Raw genomic sequence first — 24,733 nt, 5'->3', positions numbered from 1 at the left:
TTTGTAGGCTAGGCTTCAAATACCACCCAAAAAACATTTCAAAGTGGAGGTTAGACATCCAGGTAATAAGATACGCCAAACCGCAGTTACTCAAGCAACTGGATATTATTTTGGAAAAGGTCACTGACAAATATTTCAGATAGCATCCACTATCTTTCGTCAGTGTCAGGGACGTAAACCGTTAATAACTGCTTGAGTAACTGCTGCTTGGCGTTGCTTTAGTAACTGCTTTTTTGGCATATTTTACATCCAATCTGTTATAACAGATTGGATGTAATATATTAAGTAAAAAGCCCCTGCTGTTAATTAACAGCAGGGGCTTTTCACTTAACTTTATTTAAGTATTCTATAAAGAATTCAACTTCAACATAAAATGACATCTTTATTTACCATTGGCACAATAAACATCCACATTAGAAAAGTATGGTAAAATTAAAAATGATACTTCCACTGATCATTAATCTACTATTATTGAGAGTCCACTGCTCATTGAAAATAACCAACAATAACATATAAGCCAAAGTCTGTTCCTGGTGCAAATGTATCTTCCATACACATATACAAGCCAGCAGCACAAAAACAGTCCATCCACAAAAACAGTTCTCACTGTTTTAAATCACCAAATAACAAGTCATTTTGAAACTGGAATGATATTGCCTAATTGAATCTCACTTATAGCAGCCCATCCAACATCCTGCAGGGAGGGACCAGTTACAGCCCTGGACAGCAGAATTTGTGTTAAACAGACTGGAATGATACATAATGACATCATGAATTAATGCATGTCACAGCATCTACTTTTGGACCATATCAACATACAACATTACAAATAGTTGGTTTTACAGAAAAGGCCAGGATGCCTGCCTACTAGATCTGGCTACCATGCCAGGCTATCCTATCTGGGCCCCCACAGGTACGTATGGGGGCTTGGCCTTTACTTGGAGAAGACTTGGAGTCTACTCTTCCAGTCCCTTGTAAATGTACTCTGTGGCTTCCGGAAAGTTGCTGTCCTTTGCAACCTCATATGGTGTTTTTCCCTCCTTGTTTTTCAAACTGGGGTCAGCACCACTCTCCACTAGGATCTGAACGATGTGCGTCTCATCCCATCCAGCGTAGGCACACTTGGCAGCCAGATGGAGAGGTGTGTCCCCACTCGCATTCTTCGCGTTCACGCTGCAGCCCTTTTGGATCAGTTCTTGGACGGCTTCGTCAGCATTTCTGCGTGCTGCGGCATGAAGAGCGGTGTCCCCCACAGCATTACTGGTGTTGGCGTCCACCCCTTGTTGTAGCAGCATCCGTACAAGGTCCTTGGCGTCCCTTCGTGCTGCCATATGCAAGAGGGAGTCGTCCGTATCACTCACAATCTGCAGGTCCGCGTTGGAGTCAAGCAATGTTTGGAAGGCGTCACTGGCCTGTGTCTGCATAGTCAACAACAATGATGTCTCCCCTTCTTCATTCTTTGCATTAATGTTGATGCCGTGGCTGATAAGGGCTTTGAAAACTTCAGTGTTGGCATTTTCCCGTGCGGCAATATGGAGGGCTGTGTTACCCTTCACATCAACCGAGTTCACTTCTGCACCAGCATCCACTAAAAGTGAGATTGTTTCTGCAGAGTTTGAACCAGACGCAACGTGCAGGGGTGTCTGCTCTTGTCCGTCCTTCGCATTCACGTCTGCTCCTGCGGCCAGGAGAGTTTTCACCAATGGGGTAGCATGTCTGGATTTGGCAGCCCAGTGTAAAGGTGTCAGTCCCATGTCGTCAGGTACGTTGGGATCAACCTTGTAATCTCGAACCAAGGTTTCTACAGCTGAAACGCGGTCAAACAGAATTGCTCTGATCAGCGGCGTAGCTTCATTCTTGTTCTGGGCGTTCACGTCGGCCCCCGCTTCTTTCAACAACGGCAGCAGCTTGTCAGCATGATCCGAGCGCATGGCCCAATGCAGGGAAGTGCGGCCGTTGTTATCAGCTAGGTTTGGGTCTGCGCCATACTCCTTCAGCAGTACCTCCACTGTTAGCACTGGTCCTGCATCTTGGATGGCTGCCACCAGTGGTGTGTACCCCCACATGTCCTGCGCGTTGACGGTTGCCCCATACTTGAGCAGGATCCGTAGTCGCTTCTGTTCGTGGACACGACGGACGGCGTGGTGCAGGGGTGATTGTTCGCAGCTGTCTGCCAGGTGGACATCTGCCCCGAGGTCTCTCAGAAGAGCCTCTACTACTGGAACCTGTGAAAATACAATGTAAACATGCTCATCATCTTTATTGGCTAGCCCGATATCCAGGTCCTATATCGACCACATTTCTACTTTCCCTGTCTCAGTTTGGGGGACATTTGCCAATGATGTCTTCCACTCCCTAATGTTCTATTACTTTGTTGATGGGATGATGGCTCAATATGAATGGTGTAGGCAACAATGCAACCTCATCATGCTCAGCTCATGTGAGTCATACACTGGTCACCAGATTTACTCATTCAGCCAAATGTGGAGCAGGACAGCTTGGCTACTCTGATAAACAGAACCGGCTGCTCCAAGGTCTTCGGAGGGAACTATAACACATACACATACAAATACAAAGGGACTTCTGATTGAACCACCTCCTTTTTTAACCTCCTTGCCTTGACTATCCTTTCCTGCAAATACAAATGTATATTGAAACCAACTTTTCTCTTTCAATCAATTGGGCGTCTGAAAGGAGATATAATGCCTGGGCAACGGTTGAATTAACCAGTGGAGTCTGGTAACTCACGCCCTCCCTATCAAACTGACATTTAGCTGTTGTTTGTACAGCGCCATCACGCCCACAAAGACCCAAGGAGGTTGGTTGACCCAAGGGGGTTCTAACCTACTTGGCTGACCACAGATGTCATGACCCGGTAACGGTACTAACCTGGTCGTGCACGATCGCACGTATCAGCGGCGTGAAGCCGTCCCTGTCCCGGCAGAGCAGGTTGACCCTGGCCCCGGCTGACACCAGCTCCCTGACGATCCCCTCGTGCCCCAGCTCGGCTGCGGTGCACAGGAAGGAGTCCTCCCATTGTAGGGAGGCGAGATCGCCCTCTCCATGCCGCGTCACCTTTCTGTGCAGGTCCACGTCAGGCTGTGTACACAGTTGTCTCACCTTCTCCGCGTCACCTTGCAGAATCGCCGCCAGCAGCGCCTGTTCATTCTCCGTTACACCCTGATAAGTCGTTTCTACAGGATCTAACCACGACATTTTTAACGAACAGACACTATTTCACGGTCAAGTCCATCAAAATTACTGCACGACTGATCTTGATGCCGATTTTGCCCTTCCACATGCAGTGGCGGAAAATTCCACAATGTGGATGACGCAATATGCTACTATGAGGCTAATAAAGAGGTTTCAGGGCCACCAAGTACAAATTTGGATACAGGGCAGATTTGTGCAATACTGCACGAAAGCGTAATATTTACAGTACAAATGAGATAGAAATGCTCGGGGTCATAGCCCTACAAATATGTAAATGTAAAATTAACTGATGTTTGTATTGTATGTCGGAATAGCGAGTGTCTGAAATATCTCAATGATAGCCTCCATTTCCGTGACCTTTGACGTCACATAATGTTTCCACTGTATTCACGTACGTGGTTTCCATGGGACGGGTTATTCCACTAACTATTTATTCAAGGGATGGCAACTAGCATTGTCTTTGGTGCGAGTGTGCGTGAAGCAATATTTGACTATTCATGTGTCGCTACTGTAACGTTACAGTATACACATGTATTGCATTTGTACCGAATAAAAGTTCAGGAAATAATGAAGAAAAGAAGAATTTCGGTAGGCTTATATTGTCACAAAAGTTTATTTGACTATAAGGCCAAAGCAAGAAAATTTTCGCCTAACAAGCTTGTTTGTTTTTGGTCGAGCTGGGAAAATCGTATTCTGATTAAATCTCGCTTACAGCAGTCCGCCCAACATCCGACCGGCCTCCTCTGTGGGTCAGTTACACCCCTGGGCATCAGCGTTTGTGTTACACAGATCATTGCACAGACTAGGTAAATCGCGTTTGCATATCATCAACGTCTTTCCCATTTTCAAACACTCATCCAAGCCGGTCGGATGTTTCTTATTTCGATATTGAATGTATTGATCATGCAATTATGTTTTGCTCATGTAAAGCCTTAGCTATCACAGCGAAGTGAACATGTTTGTGTTACATTGACGTGCAGCTTGCAAACATGCAATGTATCGATGTAACATCAATGGAAAAACGGTGAAGACAAATCAGCTTTACGTCATGCTTGCAACTTGATATGTATCAATGAAGTTCAAATGATAATGATGATGATGATGATAATGATGATGATGATGACAGCTATAGATGTCGGAGTGTGCTGAGCGTCACCAGAAGAATCATCAGCTGTAGGGGAGAAAAAAATACCCATGCGGTGAGGGGCAGTGATTAGATAATGAAATCCATACTAACGCGTGGTTCTATTCTTGTGTTTTTACGTTGATACAAATTTAAAACAAAAAAGTAACAAAATTTGTCAAATTTGCTCCACGATTATCACATTGACATTTTCAACTTTCAAAGTGAAAGACATGTGTTTACGCACCTCCAAAAGACTGACCACAGTTGCAACTATCCCCAACTCTCTAGCGTGATCGAAAAACACTTCTTGGACATCGTCTTGGCATCCCTGAAGAACGCAAATTAGACAGAAATGAAAAGTAGTGTCATGTCACTGAGATGGGCAACCCACTAAATCAGAAGTAACTAAATGAATATGCCTATTTCAAAATATGAATCCCACCAAACTTCTCTCCTGGCAAAACGTTTCACACACAACTCCAAGAAAGTTGATTATTCGACTAGGATGGTTATTTGACTAGGTTGAACATTGAAATGTATGTACTAACCTTTTCATTCAGAAACTGGTTCGGTACATCAAACTGACATTCGCGGGCTTGTCCCGTGTCGTCATCAACAGTGCAGCAGCTCTGCGGCACCTGCGCACTGGGGCGGACTTGTGTCTGGTTCAGGTACCACGTGCTGCTCCTCCAGGCAAGGTACCCTGACGTCTTATTACCTACTCCACAACACTGCAGCTGCATGATTTGGGAGGATATCTCTGGGGTAGTTACCGAAGTTCAACTTACGGTTATGTAAGTCTTTTATTTCATTAATCAATCACTAGGGAGACTCACAATTTTGTGTGTGATCGTATGTGTATGGAAAACAGTTGACGCCATTTTTCCTGGGAAATGATGACAAACGTCAGACAAAGAATGGCCGGATGGTCTCACCTTTTCCTGTGTTCTGTCCCAAGAAAAAGTCAAGCCCTCTTCTCCTGGCTGTCCGTATTGCAGCTCAAGAGACATTCTTAGTCTACCCGCCAGTGTGCCATCAACCTGCTCCAAAGAGTAGGGAAATGAAAGTGTCTTTATCAGCCAGGTTTCTATATCACAATCACAGTGTCGATTTGAGACAATGCTCTTGTGGACTAGATTGTTCCTAGTATATAGCTAAAAGTATATGATGATATTTTCATTGATCAATTAGCACAACAAAGCCTAAAAATGCCTTACCTCGTTCTTCGATATGAACAGTACAATTCCCGAAGCTAGTCCCAGGAAGGTGATGGCAACAAGAAGACCTAGGAACTGTGTAGAGGGATAGAAGATAGCACTGCTTGTGGTAATGGATATAAAATCAGACGTCTAGGCGCATCCTCATTACTGTAGGGGTATCTTCATTAATTCAGATGTGTTTAAGGTTAGTGACAAGTCATTCAATGAAAGGTCATACGTATACGTTAAAAACATTAGATGTATCTGCCCTGCTCTTGCTCCGTTCTTGTGGACTTCTCACCGGTTTCTTACAGCCGCTCCTTGCACAGATGACACAGACGTGCAGCATACATACAGCCAGGGCGCTTCCCCCAGCCGCTATCATAACGGGCAGGCCCAGACTGTACAGCGGGCTGTCGAGCAGGGGTGCGAAGAAGAATTTGTTCTGAAGAGTCCAGATCCCATAGCCAACCAGAACACACGAGCCGATCTGGAGAGAGCGAGGGAAAACGGTATTTCCACATCCTGCAGACAATTGGTGTGTGCAGACACACGCAATATGATAACTAGCTGATGAACATATCTGTCTTTCATTGATATTGTATGGATCGGACGCTGGACATACATGCCACTCAAGAAACCTTACCCCCAACATCTGCTTGTTGATTAGGTCTTGCCTGTTCCCCTCCTGTGGAGCAAGGATTAGCTCTACCACCGACCGTCCAATTGACCATGAAATCTGTCTGGAAATGGCAGGGGTTGAATGCTTTCCATTCCTTCCGAAAACCAAAGGGTATGGACAGAAATAATGTTAGAAAAGTAAAAAACTCTCGCGCCCACATCTCTTTACATCCTCATCAATATCAGTTATCCCATTGATTGGATTCATTTCATACTCTTTGAAAATTGCGAAAATTGGGAATGACCGCACTGACCCTCCTGTACTGGAGCTATAGTGAAAATTGGGACATGTTGAATAGTTAGAGAACTAAAAAGAAACTTTTATGCCAAACACCCGAGACTGTATTAGACAGGCCCGTCATCCCCCCAGGAAACCCTATAATTGGTTCCGCGTGACAACCATGTGAGGCTACACTCATACATATTGAAGATGGGACAAACTTCCACAACCGTTGGTAGGCCTAAAATCAAATTTGTTTCTTACATTTTGCTTTAGAAGTCTAGAGTAAGGTGACATGTAGCGAAACTTCCTTGCTATGGTAACAATATACTACACGGCTACATGTGTTGAATATAAGCAAGGAGGTTAAAATCAAGGATCTAGGAGCTCGAACGTCCTTGACAGGAGAAAACTTCTCACCACTATCAGGAAGAGGCATCCCACCACAGAACGGTTCTTCCCATGTTCGTCCTGCACTGAGATGTCGGTGTAGCCATCAAAGTAAGGAGAACGAAACATCCTGACCCCTTTCTTGAAGAAAACGAGGTCTGCTTTTGGTTTCCGCGCCGCGAATCCGGCTTGTTCAGCGGGATTCTGTTCTGCTAGCCAACCCGCGGCGCGCAGCGTCCTCTGACGTGTTCGATAGGCACGACAACTTGGACAAGATCATTCATGCGTGAGTCATGGACATGATTACATTTAAACTAGGCTCTCGTCCAAAATCTCGTGCCTTAAACAAGGAAATGTGTGTGCAATGTTTGCTTGGAATAAGGAAGGAAGGCTCACAGAGGAGATACGGAAGAGTTATTTTACCTATATATAAGTAACGGTCAATGTCAACTTCAGAGTAGACGAAGAAGTTTGTAATGAAAATAATAATCAAGTGTCTCTCTTCTACATAATAGCAGTAAAAGTGAACAGTCAGATAATCCTTTGCTGTGATAATAATCACGACAGCCATGAAAAATTACAGTGCAATTATAATTTCAGTCTTTAATTAATGACAGCAATACTTCGTTTAGTTCAGCATTACACTCTTCTCTTGTCGTCACATTGACATACCTAATTAATAAAGTCAACACAAGAACATATGATTGAGTAATACGGGTTTTCCATATTGCCATGGCATGGTTCGCTCACGGCTGGGAATTCTGGCTTACTATCAAGACAATGCCATGAATGATAGCCAGCTGCAGGCTACCATGCCATTCTTAAGTTGTCCTTGATATATCGTCCTTGATCATCTTTATTGCACGATACTCATTTCAACGTTTTCAGTCAGCCTACAGTAAAGATGTTCTGTCAGGTACAGAAACCCTGGTCATTTATAGACGTGCCTCCTGTGCTCCCCCCATGCTGCTCCTGTGCTGTCAAAGGATTTCCTTCCAATAACAGGTGAACAAGTTCAAGTGCTTCAAAGCTATCAGGCAGGTGTTCGATCCGGTTGCCTGTAAAACTAAGAATCTTCAAACTTTTCAACTGAGAAAGTTTCTCCGGAAGGCGCACTATCTTATTGCCGTTTATGGCAAACGTGTGAAGATTCCTGAGATTGAGGATGCCGTCAGAAAGTTCTTCGATTGCATTGTAGCACAACATCAAACAACTGAGCTCTGTTAAGGCCCATAACGTCTCAGGTAGTGTGACGAGAAGGTTTCCTCTCAAAAGTAAGACTTTCATATCCTTGAATTTGTCGACATCGCCTGGAATTTCCTCTATACCATTGTTGTCCAACAAGAGGGCTACCAACTTGGTCAACTGGAGCAGTACCCTGGGGAAACGTTTTAAGTTGTTGTTCCTGAGATTCAGGAGACGTAGCTTCGCGAGATGTTTCATTTCTTCTGGCAACTCCTGTAGGTGGTTATTGGCGATGTAGAGTTCTTCTAGATTTCTCAGTTTCCCCAGTTGTTTTGGAAGACGTTCAATGACATTCTTGTCGAGGTCCAGAACCTTCAGACATGCCAGGCGGTCAATCTTAGCTGGCAGATCACGGATGATGTTGTTGTCCAAGCAAAGAATTTCCAAATCACGGACGGAGAGAACAAAGTTGGGGAAAAACTTGAACTTGTCCTTGTTGTCTTCCTTTGGATCCATGGACAGAAGTAATGCCTTTAGTCCGTTACAGTCCGGGGGATAGAAAAGTATTGTGACCAAACGCTGGCCGATCATTTTGTCGTGGGTAATAGGTGTAATTTGTGAGACCCATTTGACGTAGGAAACCTGTGAGGAAACATTTCGCTTTTCCTTGTTTCTGTGTGACTGTCTATGATGACAATGCGATCTCGATGGCTGAAGAGATGATATAGTGACGGCAAAGTTGAGTGATGGTTCACAGTTCTTATGGCCATCATCCGTCTGGTGTGTATCTCCTACAGGGACATTCATACTCTCCCCAACTACTTTCGATTCCCCCTTCTCCGATTGTTCAGGTGGCATAATCTTTATGATTTCTTCCGTTGTCGACTCCTGACGAACGTAGAACGTGCCGTGTGGATAGGTGTACTCCATATCATCTATCCGTGTGGCTCTGATCTCCTCGTCAACGTCTACGTTGGTTCTCGCCCAGCATGAGTCCCTCGGAAAGACAACTCCTTGGACATCGGGCCCCGCCGTACCTCCAGACAGACTGGAAATCAAGGGTTTGTGTTCCAACTGCATCATCTGTAACAAATTAAAAGAATGGACTGTCAGACATGTATTTCTGAGACACAGGAAGTTGTAGACAGCGTTAACAATATGCACACCGCCGAATAAGGTCAACTGAAAAACATGTTGGTCCAGTTAATCCACTACATATCCCTGGTACACTCGTAGTGATGATGTTTTCCACTCCCTTCAATTAATATTCACAGCATTGGAGAGAGAATGGCAGAAGTGGTGAAACGTGGGGAAACCGTAATCTCCAAGCGCATTTATCGGTGGCATAAGATAGTATCAAAGCTGTCCAAAGAGTATATAGCCTGCCAAGGAGTGCCGTCAGCCGGTGACTGCCTGGAGATTAGGGAAACCGTGGGAGATGATACAGAAAATCTATATAGTGTGCTCTTAGATATCCATTCACGGAAAGAATCAGTATCGCGGTATCACCTTATTCACACATGTACTTAACAGTTCTAACTGCAAAATAGTATGTGTAGAACCTTGACTAAGCTGACTTGCAACGAAACCACTGGAACCTTCAGTGTATGTGACTGGGAGGGCGGTTAAAACCGGTCTGGGCCCCAGGTGCGGGGATCCGAGTCATCGTTAATGGCTAATCTAACGGTAACGCGGAACCGCCTCCCTTCTAATGCTAGCGTACCCTACATACATGTAGATCACACTAGTGTGCACACTACCAAATTGCTGTGGTTATCTAGGGCTATTTCAATCAGCAAAAGGAAAATCTAGAAGATTCATGATCATTTTTGATTAAAAAAACACTAACAGGGTTAGCTTTTACATTACCGAACTTGTCAAACTTGTCTATACACTGGATTTCACATCGTCCACAATGCAACCAAACAAAATGTAAAACAGCGATTTGTCGCAAGAAAGTGAGCGAAGGCCAGAAACACATTTAACAGCACGAAGGCATTAAGGGCAAAATGAAGTATCAAAGGCCGCGAAAACAATTTGCAGCATATTGATGGAAGCACAGATAGTGACATTGGTTTTTCTGTAACGTCAATGTTAAAATACAAAACGAACATCAAAGTTCCCGTACCTTCTCTGTTGGACAAGTAGCTTCTACACGGATGTCTCCATTCCTCCTTTTGCTTCACAATGAAGCTGGCCTTCAGAGTGTCTGCTACCCTACAGTGGTCTGTGAATCGTACACGGCAAAGAGAGATCCCCGTTTGTTCCTGGTCCTCACCCACTATGTGAATGACACCTTCCTCGAACATACTGAAGTACCTTCATTCAACCAGATAATTACGTCACTGGTTGCTAGACAACGGGGAGGGAAAATTCCAACGCGTAATGGAAAATCCATGAATGAACTCACTGGAACTTGACTACTCGAGCCTTTAATGTCTTTTTATTGATGATACGTTCAAGGACAAACCGTTCTACAATTAATTAATCGTTACACGCGGTCAGAGTTACTGGAGCCATAGAATATATATATATTTATATATATGCATCGTTAAGCGTTTTGTCGTACCAAGGAGATTAAAATATCCTTGATATCCTTGATGATGAATGCTCCCCGATGATGTCTATAAGTTATAACCACGTTTGATAACAACATATTGTTTAGTCGATTCGACAATAGAATTGGGCAAACATCAATTGAGTTTGGTAAATATATAGCCAATATTCAAGTTTACTTCACTCCACTTACGTACGGGGCGCTGCATTTAATACCCGATTAGATAGAGACTAGTTGTGGTGTGGATAAGTCATAGCTCAGACTCAGAAATCAATTACTGTTTACTCGAGCGGATATGAAGCATGATCCCCACTGACGTCAGAACGGTTATCTCGTGCACAGCAGCTTGGAAATATTCAGCATCGGGCCGATTCAATTATAGATAATAGGTTACAGATAAATCAAGCCAATGGTGTTCGATATATAGCTACAACTATGACTCATTTTCCTTTGCAAAAATGTTTACAGAGATCTTGATACGATCGAAGGCTTGTGCTATAGTGTTTGTGTGTTTGTTTGTGTGTGTTTTGTGCGTGTGTTTGTGCGTGTGTTTGTGTGCATGCGTGTGTGCCTGTAAAACCTCACTTCAAAGTACGATGTATGTGTACCAGTGAAACAAGTTTCAGTGTTGATTCTGTAGAACTCGCTTCCATATATAAATAACAACAGCACCATGCTAATACAGCTCGATCGACGGCAAATACTCAGAGATCGCGTCTTATAGAAAATATTTATTTCCAACACACAAGATACACAGATACAAGGTAATTGGTTCCAAACAGCAATATATACAGAACTCATTTTAGAATGACAAAGATCCATTCCATTAATAAAGTTTACGATCCGGCACTTTAAACTGACCTGAAGACTATTTCCATGCCTGGATTATGTTTGAGTCTTTTATTACGCTTTCGTAGCCAAATGCCTGGTATAGTATACGCATACCATAAAAGATTTGTTCATTATTTTCACCCATCCAATTAGTAATAGATTAAATGAGATTGATCGGAATACTTGATTTTGATACTTCTTTGGATATTGTTTGTTCTTTTTACATCAATGAATAAAACTCATCATCTAAATAAGTATATCCGATAACGATGAGTACCAGTCCAAACTAAATCTATCAACAATACTGCCAATCGGTGGCTAGCAAACCAACACATTTACGAATAGCCAAGTAGGCGGATTGATGACGTCACTATAATAGAGCAGCTATACACAAGCTATCATGTATGTCTTTTGTGCTGTTTTATAGAACATGCAAGTTATGTAAATGTAACTTTCTACAAAATGATTTCCAAAAGGAAGAACAAAAGCATAAAATCATGTCAACCACCTGTTAATCCCTACTATTCAGACATTCTAATGGGTTATATACGATAAACCCAGTCATGCAATAATCGTGAGTTGGTATGTTGGTATGTTTAGTTTCCTTTTTTATCAGCTTGTAAAGTGAATTTACACTGTTGAGTGTTTTAGAACAGAACTTGTTTCTACTTCTAACAAAAACAAAAGCTCTAAAGGGTGCTATTACGAGCGTCAATCGATGCCTACAAGTCACATGCTCGATTTTGCACCCTTCTTCTCGTTTAACTCTAACCAAAAACGAGAGTATAAATACAGGACTATGTCTCCATGTTTTTCATGCACCCAATATAACATCCAATGGCATCAATTCATAATTGGAAGGGACAAGAATACCCAGTGTCACAACATCGATTCTATGATCCTCCTTTCTCTACCCATGATTGTCTAGATTTTTTTTCCCGACGATGTTTTCTTTCACCTCCGTTGATTAGACTTCTTCTACCCTGGTTAACAGCGTGTTCCTATCACCCCCTTCACATTAGGCGCGATTCGATCGGACGATGAGTCTGCGATCTCTAAATTACGAGGAGGCATAACCCTGACGGGAATGGGGAACTCAGCCATTTCTTCGTCGGCATCAGGGTCATGCCTCCTCGTAAATTAGAGCTCGCAGACTCGTCGTCCGATCGAATCGCGCCTAATGTGAGGGGGGTATAAATGACCATCACGGTGAGTAAAAGGAGTGGCTTTACGCCTTCGTGTAGGAATCCAGCATGTTCCAAAATCACAAAACACGTCCCCTTTCTTAACTTACTTTCTACAGTTTTCTCTGCGCCTTCAGGGCCTGAAACAGTCTTTCCTGGAAATCCAGATATAGTACTTCCCCCTTTCCAGGAACTCTGTAGACAAAGCCCTTTTTGTCCATGAGGCAAAGTCCCTTTCCGTTCATGATGAACTTCCCAGCATCCAACTCTCCTACTGTGTAGTGCGCCTGCGCCCACTCCAACCACGTACGAACGTCCTCACGAGACCAGCTTCGTGGGTCTGTCAAAACAAGAGTTTCAGTTAACAAAAATACGAACATAGCCTTTTATTTAGTTAAAAATGTACAATCACCATAGCCTGGGTACTATCCGTACTATCCGTACTATAACAAACACAACAGCCTACAGTAACGTTAGTATATTCGTACCGTTTGGAACTTTGCAGGTGGCATCACCACTCATGACGTCATCACTTTGCGACCACTTGGGTTCTTTCTTGATCCTCATCCGGGGCCTTCTCTTTGTTTTTGACTCCCTCTCGTCCTCAGAAGAAGACGTGTTTGGCTCTGAACTCATGGTTCCAATGCTGGAGAAGCGACGTCTGTAGAAGACGAAAGTTAATGTCAAAGTTAACGTCAAACGTAATATCTATAAAGTATTTATACATTGCTATCCACAAAGGACTGACTGAGCATGCTAGCAGTAGATGCCCAAGTTCGTGGACGTAATTAGTATAATACAATTAGTAATAAATTCAATGACGTATATGCAAGTGCAATCTGTGACGCATGCAGCCCACGCATTTCTGATCTTCGGATGGTGGAAAATGCCAACGAGGGACAGGGGTGCACCGGAGCAGACCGCAAAAACTAAACAGGGTTCTTGGGGGGAGGGGCGCTGGAGTGGATAGGCGCCGACGTGCGTAAGGACAGCGTTAGCTTGGGCGCGACCACTAGGTTACACCATGATTACACAATGGATAATCAACAGATCTGAGATCATCTGAGACCAATCACAAAGGCATGTTACTTTAATACACACAAAGTAACAAAGTCAGGAACACATGAACACACTCTAGATATATATATCTTTAGATGCCACAACTCAGATAGGCAAATAAACTCCATCAAAGACTGCTTTGCTATTAGAAAGAATACTGAAACTAATGATTAGCCCAACTCGACTGTAACAGTATATCAAAGACTTGTGTTATCCCTACTTTTTATGCTAATTAGAATGTTAAGTCTTATTCTATACACCTATTTTGTACTTTGTATATTAGTCGTTGCCATACATTGTACCATGTACAAATGTCGTGCAATAAAGTTCTCTCTGTGGGGATCGATCTTGAAATGAGACTGTGCCGAAATCGATAACGCATGTCGACTGGCCCTGGCTCTGTTTATTGAATGATTAAAGATGAACTATTGGGAGATTAACTGGTCCTCGTCGCTTTAACAGCTTACCGTAACGTTAAAAGACTTGACTACTTTACTACCTAATCCAAATCTTGAATTCAATAGAAATCCAAAATTACTACGGACTTACCCTTTAGTTTCACTACCATGGCCATTCCCGAAATCTTAACAGATTACAGGCGGCGTATTTCAATTCGCCAATGCTACAAACGTTAACTTGACAAAGTCCAATGTGTTCCGTTCTTGCGGGTATAGCTGGTGCATGACAGAAGTGAACTCTGAACATGTTTGCCGATTAGTGGCGCACAAAGAACCCGCCTAACAGCTAAGATATCAAAGAGTGCCATACATTATCACACGCTGAGCGCTTGACGTCAGTTCTGGCAGGCGACCATCTTCTTCTAGGAATTTACTTGGATATTTCTGGGAAGCCACTTTCAGTGAACAGAGTAGGGTTAAACAGTCTTTGAGAGGTCGGGCGTGGGTGATGGGGTGGGTTGGAAATATTCATTAAGCAGAGGTTGTGTTGCGGAGATAGTACTATTAGTAGTGGTCGGGATTTTTACTGGATCGCTTTCCCCGACCACTACTATCTCCGCGACCCAACCTCTGCTTGGAGAATAGGTTGAAAAACCGTCGGTATTATGTCGTGACAGATATAACGATACTAATCGAGGCTTATCGAGTCATAGTAAAGAAATGGACCTCATCAAATTTGAACAAATTCGTGTCTGCTCCTATGTTACCAAAAAAGAGCGTAACTGATTCAGTTTTGATGTTGACGAATTCAGAAACTCTCACTAGTACGAAACTCTCTTGGAAAAGGCCTGAATACGACATCGAAACTGTTAAAGTTCCAGAAAGTTTCTTGGGCCGCGAGGAAAGTCCCTCGATACTAACAACGTCATTCATGCCTTCTCGAATTATTAAAGTGCTATACACTAATATATCTCTCAAAACCTGCGGATGACGTCATATTTCAACGGAGCGTGCGTATTCCAGTCCTGTATAGTACACACCGACATGTGCACAGTAGAGCTGTAGATGAAAAGTCACATGCATTTAGACGGAGACAGCTTTTGTCTGGATCAGCATACTTTTACTAAGGCAGTCATTTGCCGAAGGCCACAGAGATAATATCACTGGATTAACCTTCATTTTCTGCTTACGTGTATCCCATTTCTAAAGGCGATTTATTGGCAATAAAGATTCCTATTCTTTATCAAAGATTAAGATGCTCTCTTTTTATAGATGTCCTCATTAATGTGCAAGCCAGTTGTGAAACAAATCAAAAACGACTTCATTACAGTACGCCCATGCCATTTTAGTAGCATTCTGGTGTAGATATAACAACACCGACTTTTCGTGTGCCCCTAGTGTGACCTACAAACTCACAGCCTGCTCTACCGGCTCCCCGTGCCTCGCCCTGGGCTGCGCTGTGCGTCACAGGGCGGAAGGTCCCTTCCCTGGTTATTATATCAAGAACGGGGATTTTGTCTATCCCGTCAAAGCCCCGAGGCAAGACAATCGACAGGGAGGGCCATGGGCGTCACTGATAGATTTTGTGTAGCAGCACCAGTGGTAGACACATAAAGCGTAGACAAGGACCCTAACTATTACGTTAGTATTGTAACATGACTTTTAAACAGAGATGACTTGGTTACGTCCATACGTACATATATAGGCGTGATTTCTGGTTGAGAACATGGATTCCACTTGATGTAGAAGGGCCCTTCAAAAGCAAGATCCGTTTCATACATCGATTGGATTATGATAGTACAATTATCATATTAAAGGCCTTATCAGGTCACCGTGTGCTTTGCGATGCCGATGGAAACTAGGAGACGAAAAACAATGCACAGAAAACCCTAGAAAATGATTTAAAAATTGTACCAACCGCTGACCTTAATCTAAAGTGCACCCATTTTCTCATAGATTCGTCAAGTTCTGCCTTCAACCAAACATACCAGGCAGGTGCTCTAGAGCCAATCGTTCGTTCCACCAGCTGCAGATATGGAATGTAGTGCAACAAACTATCACACAGCGCACATGCCTTTCCTGTCCTTACACGGCACGAAAAACGGTATTTAAGGATGCTGAAACCATGCGTAATGTTGACGTATTTTCCTCCTTTACGGATCTATACACCACTTATACGAGTACGTAAATATTGCCTTTAAGTGGTCTTTCTGTAGGTCCGTGTTAGTCCTTATTTTCCGGTTTTCCCGTTGTCTTTCAGCAGCTTAAAGATGTCGTAAATGATTTTTAAAACCCCCTTAACACTTGTTTAAAGTTCACGTTTATTTGATCTAAAGCCTCTTTACGTCTCATATACAATTGCATTAAGTGGATTATAACGTGTGTTTTAGTGCCTTTTCAGCAGCTTAAAGTTGCCATAAATACTTATTAAAACGCCCTTAAGACATGTTTAAACTTCACGTTTATTTGATCTAAAGCCTCCTTACGTCTCATATACGTGTCCATTAAGAGGATTATAACGTGTGTTTAGGTGCCTTTTCAGCAGTTTAAAGTTGCCATAAATATCTATTAAAACGCCCTTAAGACATGTTTAAACTTCACGTATATTTGATCTAAAGCCTATTTACGTCTCATATACGTGTGCATTAAGTGGATTATAACGTGTGTTTAGGTGCCTTTTCAGCAGCTTAAATTTGCCATAAATACCTATTATAACGCCCTTAAGACTTGTTTAAACTTCACGTTTATTTGATATAAAGCCTGTTTACGTCTCATATACGTGTGCATTAAGTGGATTATAATGTGTGTTTAGGTTCCTTTTCAGCAGCTTAAATTTGCCATAAATACTTATTAAAACGCCCTTAAGACATGTTTAAACTTCACGTTTATTTGATCTAAAGCCTATTTACGTCTCATATACGTGTGCATTAAGTGGATTATAACGTGTTTAGGTGCCTTTTCAGTAGCTTAAATTCGCCATAAATATCTATTAAAACGCCCTTAAGACATGTTTAAACTTCACGTTTATTTGATCTAAAGCCTATTTACTTCTCATATACGTGTGAATTAAGAGGATTTAATGTGTCTATATTTTTCTTTTTAGCAGCTTAAAGTTGTCATAAATACGTACTAAAACACCCTTAAGACATGTTTAAAGTTCCCTCAGTACGTCTCATATACGTGTGCATTAAGTTGATTATAAGGTGTGGATAAGTGCCATTTTAGGAGAATAATCATTAGCACATTTCAAAGCAAGAAAATACAATGGATGAAACTTTGAAATTTTATTGAGAAAATATTACATGGAAAAGTAAAAAAAACCTACAGCCTACTAGGTATTTGTGGCCTTTCATTCTGATGTAGTCGGCAGTTGAAACAATCACAACGGTTGCGCAATTCCGTGCAGCAGTCCACAGTCCCATTTCCAGTGTCGGGTGAAGAGTTTCGGCGTAAGTTAAAAAGAGCACACATGTACAGTTCCATCTGGTCACCACAGGAATAAGAATCCGGTAAGATCTAGAGTAGTGGCCGATATGACTCGTGCTGTTGGATGGTCCTGGATTCTGTGAACGCGAAACATGTTCAGCTTGCAGTCTCGGCTTCTATTAATCCGGATGGTACAAGGGCCGTGTTTTCCATTCTGTGTCGATTTCCAACAACAACAGCTTGTACAGAATGATAGCCACCTCGTATCGCTGAGTCAAATTCCGTCACCGGGGGTCCTAGGCGGTAAAAGCGGCGTCGCGGCCACAACTTGCGGGCTACAACAGGCCCAAACTTTCTTCAATACTTCTCTTCAAAAATGAACGCCTGGAAAATAACCGCTCCTTGTCGTACGTATGGCCCGTAAACTTGAACCCCCCACTCTTTTCTGCCATTGGATACATCTTATCACATGACACAGCTGTGCCACAGACGGACCAAGGAAGTTCAACCTCCTTGGACGGACGGAGGTGTGCCCCCCATGGCGAGTACGAAATAACGCTGAATAAATTTACATCTTGCCTGCCCACGCATATCACCATAATTAACCCAAACAAACACGAGCAACACGAGAAGACACCGCCTGTGTGCACAAACTGTTCTTTCTCGACGCTTGCTTGTAGATAAAGAAATAAACATATTTCGTACATTTACCTGTCGTAAGAACTGCTTGCCGTTTTATAGAGAAAACACAACTCACTGCACAAAACGCTATACCTACTACATCCTTATTCTTCAAGCAGAGGTTGAGTCGCGGAGATATTCATAGCAGTAGTCGGGATTTCTACCGTCTCTTAGCTCGAGTGTCAACTTGCCACAAAGAAAACAGGCGGCCTCACCCTAATTTAGACCCTGGAATTTCAGAACATATATGCGGTATAAAAAAAAAAGGAAAGTGTCTCCTCCTGTTCACAGAAACTGCGCTTCAAACATGCCGTATGTTCAGCAGAAAAAGGCAACGTTTCATAAAACCTTTGAGACGGTATTAGCTAATAGATAAAACGGGGGTAGTGCCCCCAAGTTTGCTTAAGCTACGCGGATTCAAAGATTAAACATGTCGTATGTTCAACAGAAATACGCAACATTTCATATACGTCTTGGCAACATATAAGCTAAACGGGGAAGGTCTCCCCTAGTTCGCTTAAACTGCGCGGATTCAAAGATTAAACATGTCGTATGTTCAACAGAAATACGCAACATTTCATATACGTCTTGGCAACATATAAGCTAAACGGGGGAGGTCTCCCCTAGTTCGCTTAAACTGCGCGGACTCAAAGATTAAACATGTCGTATGTTGAAAAGAAATACGCAACATTTCATATACGTTTTGGCAGCATATAAGCTAAACGGGGGAGGTCTCCCCTAGTTCGCTTAAACTGCGCGGATTCAAAGATTAAACTTGTTGTATGTTTTACAGAAATACGCAACATTTCATATACGTTTTGGCAGCATATAAGCTAAACGGGGGAGGTCTCCCCTAGTTCGCTTAAACTGCGCGGATTCAAAGATTAAACTTGTTGTATGTTTTACAGAAATACGCAACATTTCATATACGTCTTGACAACATAAAAGCTAAACGGGGGAGGTCTCACCTAGTTCGCTTAAACTGCGCGGATTTAAAGATTAAACATGTCGTATGTTCAACAGAAATACGCAACATTTCATATACGTCTTGGCAACATATAAACTAAACGGGGGAGGTCTCCCCTAGTTCGCTTAAACTGCGCGGATTCAAAGATTAAACATGTCGTATGTTCAACGGAAATACGCAACATTTCAAATACGTTTTGGCAACATATAAGCTAAACGGGGGAGGTCTCCCCTAGTTCGCTTAAACTGCGCGGATTCAAAGATTAAACATGTCGTATGTTCAACAGAAATACGCAACATTTCAAATACGTTTTGGCAGCATATAAGCAAAACAGGGGAGGTCTCCCCTAGTTCGCTTAAACTGCGCGGATTCAAAGATTAAACTTGTTGTATGTTTTACAGAAATACGCAACATTTCATATACGTCTTGACAACATATAAGCTAAATGGGGGTGGTCTCCCCTAGTTCGCTTAAACTGCGCGGATTCAAAGATTAAACTTGTTGTATATTTTACAGAAATACGCAACATTTCATATACGTTTTGGCAGCATATAAGCTAAACGGGGGAGGTCTCCCCTAGTTCGCTTAAACTGCGCGGATTCAAAGATCAAACATGTCGTATGTTGAAAAGAAATACGCAACATTTCATATACGTTTTGGCAACATATACTAGTAAGCTAAACGGGGGAGGTCTCCCCTAGTTCGCTTAAACTGCGCGGATTCAAAGAATAATCATTTCGTATATTCAAATGAAATACGCAACATTTCATATACGTCTTGGCAAATATATTAACGGGGGAGGCCTTCCCTTCTTTGCGTAAATGACGGTTCGAAATAAATTATATATATGGCATCCTTCGGTCAATATTGACCATGGTATACGCAACATTTCATATAACGTAAAAGAGCGCATATAAGCTAACCGTGAGAGGTTCTCCCCTGTTCGAATTAAACCTTGCGCACAGAAAGTTTGAATACGTCAAATGCTTTCGGAATTGCTAAACAACACAGAAGATTATGGTATTTGACTTTGTATTGTATTGTATTTGTATTTGCTGAGGTATAAACATAACATTTTGTACCGGAAAGCGCAATAATTTTCAGTTTTGACTGTAAATCTTGCCACTGTTATAAAACAGATGACGCAATGTTTTATCTAACACCAGACAAAGGCTTATTACATTTGACATAGCCGGTTAACATGTATTTTCTAACAGATCTAGAGACACGGCATTTGTCCGTTTTGACAGAAAATATTTTTGAGACATTTAAGTTGTCTTTTCGGCATACTAAAATACATGTAAAATTCACGTAAAGAAACACAACAGATTAAGTTAGATTTACAAACGCTGAAATCTTCCGTAAATGCCAAATGTATGTTTCCGATGCCTTTGATAGATCTTAAAATCTGCTGAAATATTTCTCCGCCTTTAAGGGCTTTATACGTATCTCTGAAACTTTGCTTAAAAAGTTGTTTTCGTGCTGTGTTACTCAAGAGTGGTAAAAAGGAGAAGCCCTAAGTTTAAGATGGATCGTCACACGGGTTCCGCATTCTCTACAACTGCTCACTCGGTACAAAACAACAACTGAAGTAAACACCTAACAGTGCCAACACACACTCACTATAAAACTATCATGTTTCAAAGTTCAGCACAGCCACATTGCTAAGCAAACAAAAAGTGACACCTCTCATGGCGACGATAGACTAGCAGCTTTCTGGTTTTACTTTCAATTTCTACCCGAAGTGACATCATGTGTTTCCAAAAATAAACACAAAACGTCATATAGTATGCTGTAAAAAATAAACCTGCACCGAAGAAAACTATAATCGAATCAATGTTAACTTGCCAGTTCATTTGGGCTGGCAGAAGTCATTCTGGATCTGAGTTGAACTGCAATTTCCAACACAAAACTTTTCAAATTTTCTACTAATCCACGTTTATTCCATTGCTCACCGAGTCATTTATAACGTGCCATTTGCATAACGTAGCAATCTCTACTGAGCCGATCTATCGGTGGAGTTCAGATGGTGAAGGAGTGTTCTGAGCCACAGGTAACACTTCTTGGCCAGCTAAACTCCTTATGGGAAGTTATGCCACCATTTAGTAATCACTAGTTGCGGATACAATGAAACCGCCATGATACTATGATACTAGCTAGAAAACGGTTTTGTAAGCAACAATTATTGATACTTTAATAGGGCGATCGCTATCTTGGTGCCTGTTCAATATATATCCCTCTCCAACCCTATCCTACTGACTACCGGACTATATCTTAATTTGGGGCTTTAATAATCTGCTTCAAGCGCGCATGGTGGAACGCCGCGTTGAGCGCCATGAGTCAACAGACCCGTAGCCCAGCTGCCATAAACACCGTTTACGCAAGCAACCATGACCTTGTCTGGGGGCCATTATGGTAACTTACATAAATGTTTAAACTTCATGTCCGATCAAATGGCGATCGAAACTTACATGTAGAAGTTCTGGACTATACGTGGTCGAACGACGCCGATCCCTTGGACGATCACTACTGTCAGCTAAACTATGCTACGTTTTCCTCTGTAAGCAAGGTGTTCAGTTCTCACCTGTGTGTTGTTGTCCTTTTCACCCGCCCCTCCCCGTCATGGCCCCGGCCGTGTAGCTGATCATGACCCAGCTCCATGGAGGCGACTTTCGTCGGATCGCCCTTCATCGTGCCCAACTTTTGCTCCAGTAAATGCTTCACGGGGCTGTATTGTCCAGACCTCTGGTTAATCCGTCGAAGTAGGGATATGCCCAGTTCTAAAGATAGACGGGCGTACCACGTAATCCTCGGAACTGAGGACAAGTGACTCCCGTTCGCCCACTTGTTGCTAACACGTTTAATGATTGACGGCTGGAACATTCCACTGCGACTCACAGGGCCTATGTGGAACAATTGGTATAGTTTGATCAACTCGACATCCAAAATTGTTATGAATGCTAGTATCTCAATGAACACTTGATGCAAAATCAGTTCATCCCCATAACAATTTACTAACATCATTAGGATGGATAAAAATCTGTGACATGACGCGGCCGTATGCTCCTTCACCCGTAGGGGGCGTGTCTTTCGCGGGAAAAACCCGGGTGACCGTGAAGACTACTTCTGCTTCCGCGAATCGAGCAACAAAAGATGTTTGTCACTTGTTTAACTTCCCTTTTTTTAACAACAAACAGAATTATGGCGTTCCTTGCGCATTATACTAAATGACTGCACGTAATGATTACGCTGAGAACATGTCTCCCCGCAACTTAAGATGGGGCGGCCTTATTCGGCCCTTATTGGGCGGACCAATGCCTCTCGAGTTTTGCAGCCAGGGACGCAATGTCCATTGCGAGAAGCTTCTACTCTCCAAATAGAGGTTAAATATGTTCGGCTTTGTTATGGTGGGGCTGAATCGCAACGGTAACTAGCTTACACTGTCACGGTCTGCCAACTCTCAGGTGACCTTAATAATTGCCCCTGGTGCGGCAACTCCCAAGCAAAGGTTGGGATGACAGACAAAAAGGAAACCTGGCTAATAGAAAACTCGTTAAATCTAAGAATCAATAAAAATATTTCGAAGCCTAATCTCTGCTCTGAAAGTAAGGTGCGGCCACAGGGCTGTAAGTGTAAGGTTCACTATCTGCCATGACTCACCATTTTCCCGAGCCTGAGTGACTGAAACGCTATGCGCCCCTTTGTTGGAATGGTGACGTAAACAGCACCTGCGAAACTTCCGCTTTTCCAAGTATCACACCCAGTCTTGTGATTGATTACAGCCCTGCAAAGTATGAGGGAGTGGGGCCGTGGGGGTCGTTACTGATGGTGTGCTGTCGGACCAAAATATTTCATAAAACGGCTCTATCATGCAGGGTAGATAGAATCTATTCAAGAATCCATATATAAAAATTTCAAGTGCATTGCTTTCTTTTGATTCTTTTTTTAATCATTGATGCATGCTTATATTTTCAACAACAATCACGAACAATAATGAAATTCATGTATAGTGATAAACAGCAAATACTGTCAGCACGGTAGCAAGTGATAATCTTTCATCACGTCAATGTGGTTCTAATTCCTGTTTTTATATCATTTACCAGTATTACGTCTTATTTTGGAGTATTATTAGCACATGATATGGATTTAGGTCAATAGAGGTTCTCATTTTTAACGCTCATATAATCTCCAATCCGCTAGATATTGTTGGCCCATGGACACTGACCTGTCACAGGCACTGGTAGCCTGCTTGGAGATTGCAACTTAACCAGCAAGAATTTCTTCTTGTCTGGTACGAGCTACTTCGCATGCGTATTCTGCTTGCTTGTATTCTCTAACTTAAGGCCCCCTCTCACTTGACGTGCGGCACGCTTGCGGCATTGTTGCGTTCGGAAGATGCTCAACGAATTTCAGAGATAAAGAACGAATTTTCTTACTTGTTGCATATTTTGTCGACTTTTATGTTATACTTTTACGTATTGCGCGATATCTGAATCGTAAAAAATCGAAGAAAATAACATAACAGTGACGCAGTGAACGAACGCAGCAATGCCGCAAGCGTGCCGCACGTCAAGTGAGAGGGGGCCTTTAGCCAGTTATATGGAAGGAGGGCCGTTTATAAGCAATTAGCAAGCAAAAGACGCCCTCTAAGATAAGGCTCCACGGCTATGTGGTGGAGGTTGTATGGACAATTTCTGGTTGATGAATTAAATTGAATGAATGAATGAATGAAGACCTTTGTTGTGCGTTTTAGCTTGCAAGCTCAGTACAGGTCAAGGTGAATAATATACATCTAGTAATTCTAAGTACAATTTGTGTAGGATGTGATACATGACTGAGACTACAAAGTCTTAAGTATACTAGTACTAGTATGCACAGGTTCAACTTCTTCTCGCTTCTTAAGAGTGTTATTTAGATATCGAAAGCATAGAGACTTATCTTGTACACATTTGAAGAATATATTTCTTTCATTGTTGTATAGTGAACAGTCAACAATAAATGACACTCGTCTTCTATCCCAGTGTTTAAGTTACAAAAATACAATACTGATAAATTCTTTGCTGGACAGGAATGCGGTTACGTTTTCCTCTTACAAGAAAAAAAATACTTCAGGCTGTGACGGTCCAATCATGCCGTATTAGCAGCATCATTATCATGTTACTTCATCAATCGATACCCTGGCCGAACAATAAAAAGGCGCATGAACATTGATGAATGTACTTTATAAGTGACCGGGATTTATTTTGATATGGACGAGTACATTACGAGATGGGGGTAGCTTCCGACATAGACCTCACTATAAAATGTGTCATCTCTGACCTCAATCACACAAAAACTAAGCAATCTATTTAACATCCTATATGAATTTTTCTTAGAATTTAAAGGTAAAATCTTGACGGTAGTTCTCAGGTCAAGTTAATATTTATGAATATGACCCCCTTTTCACAGTAATTTGGTCTCAGCTGGCCCTGGCCTTCATTTGCTGGTGACGTCACACAAGATGGCGGTAAGTTTGATAGACGTTGTCCCCAAACACTCTTCATTTCCTCCTCAAATGACTTAAACTGCCCAATTTACGTATCAACGAGTAGGACAAGCGTAGGGGAGTTTGTAGTC

The 24,733-nt window shown here is 42.4% G+C and overlaps 4 protein-coding genes across 4 annotated transcripts; all 4 read right to left on the bottom strand.

The window, feature by feature from the left end:
• Nucleotides 1-369: 369 nt before the first annotated feature.
• Nucleotides 370-3,466, bottom strand: LOC118414046 (serine/threonine-protein phosphatase 6 regulatory ankyrin repeat subunit C-like). The gene is made up of 2 exons (XM_035817796.1): nucleotides 2,890-3,466; nucleotides 370-2,225 (listed from the first exon to the last, which is right to left on the bottom strand). Exons 1-2 carry the CDS (start codon nucleotides 3,214-3,216, stop codon nucleotides 957-959), a joined length of 1,596 nt encoding a protein of 531 aa, XP_035673689.1. The 5' UTR covers nucleotides 3,217-3,466; the 3' UTR covers nucleotides 370-956.
• A 341-nt stretch (nucleotides 3,467-3,807) lies between these two features.
• Nucleotides 3,808-7,092, bottom strand: LOC118414073 (tetraspanin-11-like). Its single transcript, XM_035817837.1, has 7 exons — nucleotides 6,860-7,092; nucleotides 5,840-6,028; nucleotides 5,557-5,631; nucleotides 5,275-5,379; nucleotides 4,888-5,076; nucleotides 4,584-4,667; nucleotides 3,808-4,384 (listed from the first exon to the last, which is right to left on the bottom strand). The coding sequence occupies exons 1-7, from the start codon at nucleotides 6,956-6,958 to the stop codon at nucleotides 4,340-4,342; spliced, it is 786 nt and encodes a 261-aa protein (XP_035673730.1). The 5' UTR covers nucleotides 6,959-7,092; the 3' UTR covers nucleotides 3,808-4,339.
• A 134-nt stretch (nucleotides 7,093-7,226) lies between these two features.
• On the bottom strand, nucleotides 7,227-10,464 carry LOC118414054 (leucine-rich repeat-containing protein 1-like). The gene is made up of 2 exons (XM_035817804.1): nucleotides 10,143-10,464; nucleotides 7,227-9,097 (listed from the first exon to the last, which is right to left on the bottom strand). Exon 2 carries the CDS (start codon nucleotides 9,095-9,097, stop codon nucleotides 7,742-7,744), a length of 1,356 nt encoding a protein of 451 aa, XP_035673697.1. The 5' UTR covers nucleotides 10,143-10,464; the 3' UTR covers nucleotides 7,227-7,741.
• Nucleotides 10,465-11,307: 843 nt separating this feature from the next.
• Nucleotides 11,308-24,283, bottom strand: LOC118414076. The gene is made up of 5 exons (XM_035817840.1): nucleotides 24,225-24,283; nucleotides 21,702-22,020; nucleotides 13,075-13,247; nucleotides 12,598-12,926; nucleotides 11,308-12,405 (listed from the first exon to the last, which is right to left on the bottom strand). Exons 2-4 carry the CDS (start codon nucleotides 21,998-22,000, stop codon nucleotides 12,700-12,702), a joined length of 699 nt encoding a protein of 232 aa, XP_035673733.1. The 5' UTR covers nucleotides 22,001-22,020; nucleotides 24,225-24,283; the 3' UTR covers nucleotides 11,308-12,405; nucleotides 12,598-12,699.
• Between the last annotated feature and the right edge of the window lie 450 nt (nucleotides 24,284-24,733).

Source organism: Branchiostoma floridae, chromosome 4 (genome assembly GCF_000003815.2).
Source record: "Branchiostoma floridae strain S238N-H82 chromosome 4, Bfl_VNyyK, whole genome shotgun sequence".
NCBI classification, from domain to species: Eukaryota; Metazoa; Chordata; class Leptocardii; order Amphioxiformes; family Branchiostomatidae; genus Branchiostoma; species Branchiostoma floridae.
This window is presented reverse-complemented; position numbering and strand designations above follow the sequence as displayed.

Coding starts and splice junctions, on each gene's coding strand:
- LOC118414073 (XM_035817837.1), bottom strand. CDS start 6,958: ATGTTTCGTTCTCCTTACTTTGATGGCTACACCGACATCTCAGTGCAG. Junction 5,380..5,556: donor TGTTCATATCGAAGAACGAG/GTAAGGCATTTT, acceptor TCTTTGGAGCAG/GTTGATGGCACACTGGCGGG. Junction 4,668..4,887: donor ACCAGTTTCTGAATGAAAAG/GTTAGTACATAC, acceptor TGCGTTCTTCAG/GGATGCCAAGACGATGTCCA.
- LOC118414076 (XM_035817840.1), bottom strand. CDS start 22,000: ATGTTCCAGCCGTCAATCATTAAACGTGTTAGCAACAAGTGGGCGAAC. Junction 13,248..21,701: donor AAAAGGACAACAACACACAG/GTGAGAACTGAA, acceptor CGTCTTCTACAG/ACGTCGCTTCTCCAGCATTG. Junction 12,927..13,074: donor CACCTGCAAAGTTCCAAACG/GTACGAATATAC, acceptor TTGTTTTGACAG/ACCCACGAAGCTGGTCTCGT.
- LOC118414054 (XM_035817804.1), bottom strand. CDS start 9,097: ATGATGCAGTTGGAACACAAACCCTTGATTTCCAGTCTGTCTGGAGGT.
- LOC118414046 (XM_035817796.1), bottom strand. CDS start 3,216: ATGTCGTGGTTAGATCCTGTAGAAACGACTTATCAGGGTGTAACGGAG. Junction 2,226..2,889: donor GTGCGATCGTGCACGACCAG/GTTAGTACCGTT, acceptor GTATTTTCACAG/GTTCCAGTAGTAGAGGCTCT.